General features: G+C 48.1%; 1 protein-coding gene across 1 annotated transcript in view; it reads right to left on the reverse strand.

Moving 5' to 3' along the window:
- Positions 1-2,705: 2,705 nt before the first annotated feature.
- The window catches only part of LOC311113370 (alpha-1,6-mannosylglycoprotein 6-beta-N-acetylglucosaminyltransferase B-like), a gene marked incomplete at both ends in the record, with an annotated part of 119,167 nt that continues 107,973 nt past the window's right edge, over positions 2,706-13,899 (reverse strand). Inside the window, one exon of the mRNA XM_084156579.1 lies at positions 2,706-2,904. Within this exon, the coding sequence (XP_084012705.1) occupies positions 2,706-2,904 (199 nt within the window). The remainder of the gene's footprint in view (positions 2,905-13,899) is intronic.

Genomic DNA, 13,899 nt, shown 5'->3' on the forward strand with positions numbered 1-13,899 from the left:
CAGGCCCTATCTGAAGAGATGACCCCACTGTATAAACTTTGAAAGGAGGAGAGAGTCTAGGGAGAAGGTCTGAGTGTCCATCATCCATTGCCAAAACACAACGCCGAAGAGAGGAGGTGAGAGGAGAAGGTGATTGACCCAAAGGTGGCATTCCACTCAAAGGTCATGTTTTCTAGGAGTTTGACACATGATGTGTCACCTGTTATCTACCCCAGGTCGATTTCTCTATTAACTACCTGGTCTTGGTGGGTTAAAGTCAAATAGTTTAGATATTGTAGCAACAAATGAATGATCTTCCGGTGGGTTATTTCCACTAGCTAAGAGTTAGGTAGCAAACATTCAAGTGTGATATCATCTTGACCTTGTCTGCTCTGACTTCCTGCTGGAGTAGCAGGACCACATGGTGAACGGGCATCCTTGTTTCAGAACAGTCCAGTGTCTCTCTTTGGCAATTTTGAGGAACCTTGAGGCAACTATCAGCAACTCAGTCCAATTAGAGCAGATGACCCCACTGTATAAACTTTGAAAGTCACCCTATGAGATGGAGGGAGAGAAAGAGACGGGGATAGAGAGAAAAATAAAGAGTGAACGTGTGTTTATTTTCTCCGATGAATAAATAACGATCGTGATAAATCTCTCTGGCCCATCCTGTTTCAGGGACTCACGTCACGCTCAGAAGTGTGTGTGTGTACCTCCCAAACGAATCCACTCACACACAGTCCTTACACACACACACATTCATTTATGCAAACACACACACACACACACACACACACACACACACACACACACTGAGACAAAATAGTTAATTAACCTTTCGTTGTCTGGGGAATAAATCACTGTACTAATTATTTAATGACTTAATCACAAGTAACGCTAATAAAATTACATTATAACAGTTCTGTCTGTTGAGCAATGGTGTTATGACCCCTTGGAACAGTGGGATTTAATTCAAATACCTTTCCCCAAAGTACAGATAATTGTTTTTTTTATTATTCTTGTATATATCGAGCTCCAAGAGATGAACGCCTGGATAACAATTATTCATTGGCCTATGGGTTATATGAAATTGAAAACACAGAGAGCTTTAAATAATGCTATCTTATTCCCTTTCAGGCCAATGGGGAATTCTGCATGGCCTTCACTCTTATGATGTGTTATTCATTATATTCTACTTCATTCACTGGGATACTGACCAGGAGCAGAAACTGAGCTGTTAACTAATGCTTCAAGCCAATGCTTCAATAGATGTACTGTACACAACAATCGATATTCACTATGAAGATTACACCCACTACTACACACAGTACATCTAGCAGTACATCCAATACCATAGACATCCACAGTTATGGACCACTATCGTCACTACCATAGACGTCCACCTCATAGACGTATCAGAGGAAAACCCTTGCACTCTCCCAAAAGATTCCTACTTGGTGTAAAAACAATTAGCCCCAAGACTTGAAAGGTATAATTTGATCTATGTTACATATTCTGTTTCTTAGTAAAGGCCAGCTACTTTCCTACTATGAGCATTTGACTGGTACGTTAAGGGTTATGTTGGATCACCCACTCACTTCCCAAGGTAAGATCCAGTGTTGTGAACGCTGGCCTCAGAAGTGCATGTCTCATCTGGAAATCCAGAAAGCAGAACGGATATCTGATTTCCTCCCCCCTCCAACGCAACATATCGACTGTCTCATCCCTTGCTTCTGGCTCTGGAGGAGTGGAAGATCAAACATCTCTCATATCTCTCATCTCTCATGGATGGATGGGCAGGGGAAGACAGGAGGGAAATGAAAAATGAGCAGCCAGAGATGAAAGAAACCATTAATCCAGAAAGAAAAGAAAATACATTTATGAGTCATGACAAGACTGACAACAAAACGACAGCGACGCTTTGATCTCTTTTTAACTTTCCATTTTTATTTTTTTATTTTTGTCACAAAACAGCCGAAAGGTTCTTAAAAATCCTCTGTTCTCGCAGTAGCAGAGCTCAAAACGGTCGCTTTATTAAAAAATAATCTTTAATCTGTTTTAGTTAATTTTAGCGCAACAGAGATGATTGCATTGACTCTGTTGGCAATCAGGGTTATCTTAGTCGCACAAAAGAATCAGTTCATCTTTAGAAGGAGGAGAGAGTCTAGGGAGAGTGTCTGAGTGTCCATCATCCACTGTCAAAGCGCAGCGCCAAAGAGAGAATGGGAGAGGAGATTGGTTATTGACCCGAAGTTGGCATTGCAACCAAAGGTCACATTTTCTAGGTCTTTGTCACATGTTGTGTCACCCGTTTTCTCCCCCGGGTCGATAACTCTCTTGACTCCCTAGTCTTGGAGGGTTAAAGTCCAATTATTTATATTGTAGCAGCAAATCAATGATCTTCGGGTCAGTGGGTCTCCTCTAGGTATTAGTTAGGTAGCTAGCTAGATGGCGATATAGCCGTTTCCCTATTGTAGATTACTGTGTTTTCCTGTGGCCACATGGTGAATGGTTACACTCGTTGCAGTATAGTCCAGCATATCTCTCTTGGGGGGGGGACGGGGGGGGGGGGGGGACGACGACGACGACGACATCATAACCAGGGCCGGTTAAGCTCATAGTCCATAGTTTAAAGTCTACAGTTCATAGGCTATAACTAGAGGGCCTGGAGTTTTTCCTAGCCACCTAGCCAGGTCAGGCGTTCATTGTAAAAACTGGGCCCCTCCTCATAAGCAGTCTCGGCAGAGAGCGATCTGGCTGCGGCGGTAGTCCCGGCAGGGGCAGAGGCGGCGGTACTTGGGGCTGTGGCCGGCGCAGCTGTAGAGGAGGGGGTCCTTCTGGAGGCCGCACTCCCGGCGTAGGACGGAGAAGGCTGGGAACACGTGGTTGACCTCCGCCTCCACCACCTCACACTGCACCTCTAACCTGGTGGGGGGAGGGGGGGGGTGGAATGTTTGTTGGAGGGAGGGAGATGGGGTGATGCATAGAGGTTGTTAGATTGAGCAATGCAGAGAGGAAGAGAGAGAAGGAGAGAGTGTGTAAGGGGAGAGGGAGGGAGGATAAAAAGGGGGAAGAGATGGAGGGGAAAACCAACGGAGATATTTGTAAAGAAAGGAGAGAGAGCGAGAGAGAGAGAGAGACAGAGAGAAAGAGAGAGACGGAGAGAGACACACAGAGAGAGACACAGAGAGAGACACACAGACAGAGACACACAGAGAGAGACACACAGAGGGAGACACCCAGAGAGACACCCAGAGAGAGACACAGAGAGAGACACACAGACATAGACACACAGAGAGAGACACACAGAGGGAGACACACAGAGAGACACACAGAGAGAGACACACAGAGAGAGACACACAGAGAGAGACACACAGACAGAGACACAAAGAGAGAGAGACACAGAGGGAGACACAGAGAGAGAGACACAGAGAGAGACACACAGAGGGAGACACAGAGAGAGACACACAGAGAGAGAGACACAGAGGGAGACACAGAGAGAGACACACAGAGAGAGACACACAGAGAGAGACACACAGAGAGAGACACACAGAGAGAGACACACAGAGAGAGACACACAGAGAGAGACACAGAGAGAGACACACAGAGGGAGACACCCAGAGAGACACACAGAGAGAGACACAGAGAGAGACACACAGACATAGACACACAGAGAGAGACACACAGAGAGAGACACACAGAGAGAGACACACAGAGAGAGACACACAGAGAGAGACACAGAGAGAGACACACAGACAGAGACACACAGAGAGAGACACACAGAGGGAGACACCCAGAGAGACACACAGAGAGAGACACAGAGAGAGACACACAGACATAGACACACAGAGAGAGACACACAGAGGGAGACACACAGAGAGATACACAGAGAGAGAGACACACAGAGAGAGAGACACAGAGAGAGACACACAGACAGAGACACACAGAGAGAGAGACACAGAGGGAGACACACAGAGAGACACAGAGAGAGACACAGAGAGATACACAGAGAGAGAGGCACAGAGAGAGAGACACAGAGAGAGAGACACACAGAGAGACACAGAGAGAGACACAGAGAGAGAGACAAAGAGAGAGACACAGAGAGAGACACACAGAGAGAGACACAGAGAGAGACACACAGAGAGAGACACAAAGAGAGAGACACACATAGAGAGACACACAGAGAGAGAGACACAGAGAGAGAGACACAGAGAGAGACACACAGAGAGAGACACACATAGAGAAACACACAGGAAGAGACACAGAGAGAGACTCACAGAGAGAGACACAGAGAGAGACACACAGAAAGAGACACAGAGAGACACAGAGAGAGACACACAGAGAGAGACACAGAGAGAGACACACAGAGACACAGAGAGAGAGACACAGAGAGAGACACAGAGAGAGACACAGAGAGAGAGACACAGAGAGAGAGACACAGAGAGAGACACACATAGACACAGAGAGAGAGACACAAAGAGAGAAACACACATAGAGAGACACAGAGAGAGAGACACACAGAGAGAGACACAGAGAGAGAGACACAGAGAGAGACACACAGAGAGAGACACAGAGAGACACAGAGAGAGACACAGAGAGAGAGACACAGGAAGAGACACAGAGAGAGAGACACAGAGAGAGACACACAGAAAGAGACACAGAGAGAAACAGAGAGAGACACAGAGAGAGACACAGAGAGAGACACACAGAGACACAGAGAGAGAGACACAGAGAGAGACACAGAGAGAGAGAGACACAGAGAGAGACACACATAGACACAGAGCGAGAGAGACACAGAGAGAGACACAGAGAGAGACACAGAGAGAGACACACAGAGAGAGACAAAGAGAGAGAGACACACAGAGAGAGACACACAGAGAGACACACACAGAGAGACACACAGAGAAAGACACACAGAAAGAGACACAGAGAGACACACAGAGACACAGAGAGAGAGACACAGAGAGAGACACAGAGAGACAGAGAGAGAGACACAGAGACACAGAGAGAGAGACACAGAGAGAGACACAGAGAGACACACAGAGAGAGACACAGAGAGAGACACAAGGAGAGACACACAGAGAGACACACAGAGAGAGACACACAGAGAGAGACATACAGAGGGAGACACACAGAGAGAGACACACAGAGAGAGAGACACAGAGGGAGACACAGAGAAAGAGACACACAGAGAGAGACACACAGAGAGAGACACACAGAGAGAGACACACATAGAGAGACACACATAGAGAGACACAGAGAGAGACACACAGAGGGAGACACACAGAGAGACACACAGAGAGAGAGACACAGAGAGAGAGAAACAGAGAGAGACACAGAGAGAGAGACACAGAGAGACACAGAGAGAGACACACAGAGGGAGACACATAGAGAGACACACAGAGAGAGAGACACAGAGAGAGAGACACAGAGAGAGACACAGAGCGACACACAGAGAGAGACACACAGAGAGAGACACACGTAGAGAGACACACAGAGAGAGACACAGAGAGAGAGACACAGAGAGAGACACACAGAAAGAGACACACATAGAGAGACAAACAGGAAGAGACACAGAGAGAGACTCACAGAGATAGACACACAGAGAGAGAGACACAGAGAGAGATACACAGAAAGAGACACAGAGAGACACAGAGAGAGACACACAGAGAGAGACACACAGAGAGACACAAAGAGAGAGACACAGAGAGAGACACAGAGACACAGAGAGAGAGACACAGAGAGAGACACACAGAGACACAGAGAGAGAGACACAGAGAGAGACACACAGAGACACAGAGAGAGACACACAGAGAGAGACACAGAGAGAGAGAGACGCAGAGAGAGACACAGAGAGAGACACACAGAGAGAGACACAGAGAGAGACACACAGAGAGACACACATAGAGAGACACACAGAGAAAGACACACAGAAAGAGACACAGAGAGACACACACAGAGACACAGAGAGAGAGACACAGAGAGAGACACAGTGAGAGACACACAGAGACACAGAGAGAGACACACATAGAGAGACACAGAGAGAGACACAGGGAAAGACACACAGAGAGAGACACACATAGAGAGACACAGAGAGAGACACAGGGAAAGACACACAGAGAGAGACACAGAGAGAGACACACAGAGAGAGACACAGAGGGAGACACACAGAGAGAGACACACAGAGAGAGAGACACAGAGGGAGACACAGAGAGAGACACACAGAGAGAGACACACAGAGAGAGACACACAGAGAGAGACACACAGAGAGAGACACAGGGAGAGACACATAGAGAGACACACATAGAGAGACACAGAGAGAGACACACAGAGAGAGACACACAGAGGGAGACACACAGAGAGACACACAGAGAGAGAGACACAGAAAGAGAGACACAGAAAGAGACACAGAGAGAGACACAGAGAGAGACACACAGAGAGACACACAGAGAGACACACAGAGAGAGACACAGAGAGACACACAGAGAGAGACACAGAGAGACACACAGAGAGAGACACAGAGAGACACAGAGAGAGACACAGAGAGAGACACAGAGAGAGACACACAGAGAGAGACACAAAGAGAGACACAAAGAGAGACACACAGAGGGAGACACACAGATAGACACACAGAGAGAGAGACACACATAGAGAGACACAGAGAAACACACAGAGAGAGACACACAGAGAGAGACACACATAGAGAGACACACAGAGAGAGACACAGAGAGAGAGACACAGAGAGAGACACACAGAGAGAGACACACATAGAGAGACACACAGGAAGAGACACAGAGAGAGACTCACAGAGATAGACACACAGAGAGAGAGACACAGAGAGAGACACACATAAAGAGACACAGAGACACACAGAGAGAGACACACAGAGAGAGACACATAGACAGAGACACACAGAGAGAGACACACAGAGACACAGAGAGAGAGACACAGAGAGAGACACACAGAGACACAGAGAGAGAGACACAGAGAGAGACACACAGAGACACAGAGAGAGACACACAGAGAGAGACACAGAGAGAGAGAGACACAAAGAGAGACACACAGAGAGAGACACAGAGAGAGAGACACACAGAGAGAGACACAGAGAGAGACACACAGAGACACAGAGAGAGAGAAACAGAGAGAGACACACAGAGACACAGAGAGAGAGACACAGAGAGAGACACACAGAGACACAGAGAGAGACACACAGAGAGAGACACAGAGAGAGAGAGACGCAGAGAGAGACACAGAGAGAGACACAGAGAGAGACACAGAGAGAGACACACAGAGAGACACACATAGAGAGACACACAGAGAAAGACACTCAGAAAGAGACACAGAGAGACACACACAGAGACACAGAGAGAGAGACACACAGAGAGAGACACACAGACAGAGACACACAGAGAGAGACACACAGACACACAGAGAGAGAGACACAGAGAAAGACACACAGAGACACAGAGAGAGAGACACAGAGAGAGAGACACACAGAGACACAGAGAGAGAGACACAGAGAGAGACACAGAGAGACACACAGAGAGAGACACAGAGAGAGACACAGGGAGAGACACACAGAGAGAGACACAGAGAGAGACATACAGAGAGAGACACACAGAGGGAGACACACAGAGAGAGACACACAGAGAGAGAGACACAGAGGGAGACACAGAGAGAGACACACAGAGAGAGACACACAGAGAGAGAAACACAGAGAGAGACACACAGAGAGAGACACAGAGAGAGACACATAGAGAGACACACATAGAGAGACACATAGAGAGACACACAGAGAGAGACACACAGAGGCAGACACACAGAGAGACACACAGAGGCAGACACACAGAGAGAGAGACACAGAAAGAGAGACACAGAAAGAGAGACACAGAAAGAGACACAGAGAGAGACACACAGAGAGACATACAGAGAGACACATAGAGAGAGACACAGAGAGACACACAGAGAGAGACACAGAGAGAGACACAGAGAGACACAGAGAGAGACACAGAGAGAGACACAGAGAGAGACACAGAGAGAGACACAAAGAGAGACACAGAGGGAGACACACAGAGAGACACACAGAGAGAGAGACACACATAGAGAGACACAGAGAGACACACAGAGAGAGACACACAGATAGAGACACACATAGAGAGACACACAGAGAGAGACACAGAGAGAGAGACACAGAGAGAGACACAGAGAGAGAGACACACATAGAGAGACACACAGGAAGAGACACAGAGAGAGACTCACAGAGATAGACACACAGAGAGAGAGACACAGAGAGAGACACACATAAAGAGACACAGAGACACACAGAGAGAGACACACAGAGAGAGACACACAGACAGAGACACACAGAGAGAGACACACAGAGACACAGAGAGAGAGACACAGAGAGAGACACACAGAGAGAGACACAGAGAGAGAGAGACACAGAGAGAGACACAGAGAGAGACACACAGAGAGAGACACAGAGAGAGAGACACACAGAGAGAGACACAGAGAGAGACACACATAGAGACACACAGAGAGAGACACACAGAGAGAGACACAGAGAGAGAGACACAGAGAGAGAGACACAGAGAGAAACACACATAGAGAGAGACACAGGAAGAGACACAGAGAGAGACTCACAGAGATAGACACACAGAGAGAGAGACACAGAGAGAGACACACAGAAAGAGACACAGAGAGACACAGAGATAGACACACAGAGAGAGACACACAGAGAGAGACACACAGAGAGAGACACAGAGAGAGAGACACAGAGAGAGACACACAGAGACACAGAGAGAGAGACACAGAGAGAGACACACAGAGACACAGAGAGAGAGACACAGAGAGAGACACACAGAGACACAGAGAGAGACACATAGAGAGAGACACAGAGAGAGAGACACAGAGAGAGACACAGAGAGAGACACACAGAGAGAGACACAGAGAGAGAGACACACAGAGAGAGACACAGAGAGAGACAGACAGAGAGACACACAGAGAGAGAGACACAGAGAGAGACACACAGAAAAAGACACAGAGAGAGACACACAGAGAGACACAGAGAGACACAGAGAGAGACACACAGAGACACAGAGAGAGAGACACAGAGAGAGACACACAGAGACACAGAGAGAGAGACACAGAGAGAGACACAGAGAGAGACACAGAGAGAGACACAGAGAGAGACACACAGAGAGAGACACACAGAGAGACACACAGAGAGAGACACAGAGAGAGACACAGAGAGAGACACACAGAGGGAGACACACAGAGAGAGACACAGAGAGACACACAGAGAGAGACACAGAGAGACACAGAGAGATACACAGAGAGAGACACAGTGAGAGACACAGAGAGAGACACACAGAGAGAGACACAGAGAGAGACACAGAGAGAGACACAAAGAGAGACACACAGAGAGACACACAGAGAGAGACACAGAGAGAGACACACAGAGAGAGACACAGAGAGAGACACACAGAGAGACACACAGAGAGAGACACACAGCGAGAGACACAGAGAGAGAGACACAGAGAGAGAGACACAGAGAGAGACACACATAGAGAGAGACACAGGAAGAGACACAGAGAGAGACACAGAGAGAGACACAGAGAGAGACACACAGAGAGAGACACAAAGAGAGACACAAAGAGAGACACACAGAGGGAGACACACAGAGAGACACACAGAGAGAGAGACACACATAGAGAGACACAGAGAAACACACAGAGAGAGACACACAGAGAGAGACACACATAGAGAAACACACAGAGAGAGACACAGAGAGAGAGACACAGAGAGAGACACACAGAGAGAGACACACATAGAGAGACACACAGGAAGAGACACAGAGAGAGACTCACAGAGATAGACACACAGAGAGAGAGACACAGAGAGAGACACACATAAAGAGACACAGAGACACACAGAGAGAGACACACAGAGAGAGACACACAGACAGAGACACACAGAGAGAGACACACAGAGACACAGAGAGAGAGACACAGAGAGAGACACACAGACACACAGAGAGAGAGACACAGAGAGAGACACACAGAGACACAGAGAGAGACACACAGAGAGAGACACAGAGAGAGAGAGACACAAAGAGAGACACACAGAGAGAGACACAGAGAGAGAGACACACAGAGAGAGACACAGAGAGAGACACACAGAGACACAGAGAGAGAGAAACAGAGAGAGACACACAGAGACACAGAGAGAGAGACACAGAGAGAGACACACAGAGACACAGAGAGAGACACACAGAGAGAGACACAGAGAGAGAGAGACGCAGAGAGAGACACAGAGAGAGACACAGAGAGAGACACACAGAGAGACACAGAGAGAGAGACACACAGAGAGAGACACACAGACAGAGACACACAGAGAGAGACACACAGAGACACAGAGAGAGAGACACAGAGAAAGACACATAGAGACACAGAGAGAGAGACACAGAGAGAGAGACACACAGAGACACAGAGAGAGAGACACAGAGAGAGACACAGAGAGACACACAGAGAGAGACACAGAGAGAGACACAGGGAGAGACACACAGAGAGAGACACAGAGAGAGACACACAGAGAGAGACACACAGAGGGAGACACACAGAGAGAGACACACAGAGAGAGAGACACAGAGGGAGACACAGAGAGAGACACACAGAGAGACACACATAGAGAGACACACAGAGAAAGACACTCAGAAAGAGACACAGAGAGACACACACAGAGACACAGAGAGAGAGACACACAGAGAGAGAGACACAGAGGGAGACACAGAGAGAGACACACAGAGAGAGACACACAGAGAGAGAAACACAGAGAGAGACACACAGAGAGAGACAAAGAGAGAGACACATAGAGAGACACACATAGAGAGACACATAGAGAGACACACAGAGAGAGACACACAGAGGCAGACACACAGAGAGACACACAGAGGCAGACACACAGAGAGACACACAGAGAGAGAGACACAGAAAGAGAGACACAGAAAGAGAGACACAGAAAGAGACACAGAGAGAGACACACAGAGAGACATACAGAGAGACACACAGAGAGAGACACAGAGAGACACACAGAGAGAGACACAGAGAGAGACACAGAGAGACACAGAGAGAGACACAGAGAGAGACACAGAGAGAGACACAGAGAGAGACAGAGAGAGACACAAAGAGAGACACAGAGGGAGACACACAGAGAGACACACAGAGAGAGAGACACACATAGAGAGACACAGAGAGACACACAGAGAGAGACACACAGATAGAGACACACATAGAGAGACACACAGAGAGAGACACAGAGAGAGAGACACAGAGAGAGACACACAGAGAGAGACACACATAGAGAGACACACAGGAAGAGACACAGAGAGAGACTCACAGAGATAGACACACAGAGAGAGAGACACAGAGAGAGACACACATAAAGAGACACAGAGACACACAGAGAGAGACACACAGAGAGAGACACACAGACAGAGACACACAGAGAGAGACACACAGAGACACAGAGAGAGAGACACAGAGAGAGACACACAGAGAGAGACACAGAGAGAGAGAGACACAGAGAGAGACACAGAGAGAGACACACAGAGAGAGACACAGAGAGAGAGACACACAGAGAGAGACACAGAGAGAGACACACATAGAGACACACAGAGAGAGACACACAGAGAGAGACACAGAGAGAGAGACACAGAGAGAGAGACACAGAGAGAGACACACATAGAGAGAGACACAGGAAGAGACACAGAGAGAGACTCACAGAGATAGACACACAGAGAGAGAGACACAGAGAGAGACACACAGAAAGAGACACAGAGAGACACAGAGATAGACACACAGAGAGAGACACACAGAGAGAGACACACAGAGAGAGACACAGAGAGAGAGACACAGAGAGAGACACACAGAGACACAGAGAGAGAGACACAGAGAGAGACACACAGAGACACAGAGAGAGAGACACAGAGAGAGACACACAGAGACACAGAGAGAGACACATAGAGAGAGACACAGAGAGAGAGAGACACAGAGAGAGACACAGAGAGAGACACACAGAGAGAGACACAGAGAGAGAGACACACAGAGAGAGACACAGAGAGAGACAGACAGAGAGACACACAGAGAGAGAGACACAGAGAGAGACACACAGAAAGAGACACAGAGAGAGACACACAGAGAGACACAGAGAGACACAGAGAGAGACACACAGAGACACAGAGAGAGAGACACAGAGAGAGACACACAGAGACACAGAGAGAGAGACACAGAGAGAGACACAGAGAGAGACACAGAGAGAGACACACAGAGAGAGACACACAGAGAGACACACAGAGAGAGACACAGAGAGAGACACAGAGAGAGACACACAGAGGGAGACACACAGAGAGAGACACAGAGAGACACACAGAGAGAGACACAGAGAGACACAGAGAGATACACAGAGAGAGACACAGAGAGAGACACAGAGAGAGACACACAGAGAGAGACACAGAGAGAGACACAGAGAGAGACACAAAGAGAGACACACAGAGAGACACACAGAGAGAGACACAGAGAGAGACACACAGAGAGAGACACAGAGAGAGACACACAGAGAGACACACAGAGAGAGACACACAGCGAGAGACACAGAGAGAGAGACACAGAGAGAGAGACACAGAGAGAGACACACATAGAGAGAGACACAGGAAGAGACACAGAGAGAGACACAGAGAGAGACACAGAGAGAGACACACAGAGAAAGACACAAAGAGAGACACAAAGAGAGACACACAGAGGGAGACACACATAGAGACACACAGAGAGAGAGACACACATAGAGAGACACAGAGAAACACACAGAGAGAGACACACAGAGAGAGACACACATAGAGAGACACACAGAGAGAGACACAGAGAGAGAGACACAGAGAGAGACACACAGAGAGAGACACACATAGAGAGACACACAGGAAGAGACACAGAGAGAGACTCACAGAGATAGACACAGAGAGAGAGAGACACAGAGAGAGACACACATAAAGAGACACAGAGACACACAGAGAGAGACACACAGAGAGAGACACACAGACAGAGACACACAGAGAGAGACACACAGAGACACAGAGAGAGAGACACAGAGAGAGACACACAGAGACACAGAGAGAGAGACACAGAGAGAGACACACAGAGACACAGAGAGAGACACACAGAGAGAGACACAGAGAGAGAGAGACACAAAGAGAGACACACAGAGAGAGACACAGAGAGAGAGACACACAGAGAGAGACACAGAGAGAGACACACAGAGACACAGAGAGAGAGAAACAGAGAGAGACACACAGAGACACAGAGAGAGAGACACAGAGAGAGACACACAGAGACACAGAGAGAGACACACAGAGAGAGACACAGAGAGAGAGAGACGCAGAGAGAGACACAGAGAGAGACACAGAGAGAGACACACAGAGAGACACACATAGAGAGACACACAGAGAAAGACACTCAGAAAGAGACACAGAGAGACACACACAGAGACACAGAGAGAGAGACACACAGAGAGAGACACACAGACAGAGACACACAGAGAGAGACACACAGAGACACAGAGAGAGAGACACAGAGAAAGACACACAGAGACACAGAGAGAGAGACACAGAGAGAGAGACACACAGAGACACAGAGAGAGAGACACAGAGAGAGACACAGAGAGACACACAGAGAGAGACACAGAGAGAGACACAGGGAGAGACACACAGAGAGAGACACAGAGAGAGACACACAGAGAGAGACACACAGAGGGAGACACACAGAGAGAGACACACAGAGAGAGAGACACAGAGGGAGACACAGAGAGAGACACACAGAGAGACACACATAGAGAGACACACAGAGAAAGACACTCAGAAAGAGACACAGA

Source organism: Coregonus lavaretus (genome assembly GCF_964263955.1).
Source record: "Coregonus lavaretus genome assembly, chromosome: 40".
NCBI classification, from domain to species: Eukaryota; Metazoa; Chordata; class Actinopteri; order Salmoniformes; family Salmonidae; genus Coregonus; species Coregonus lavaretus.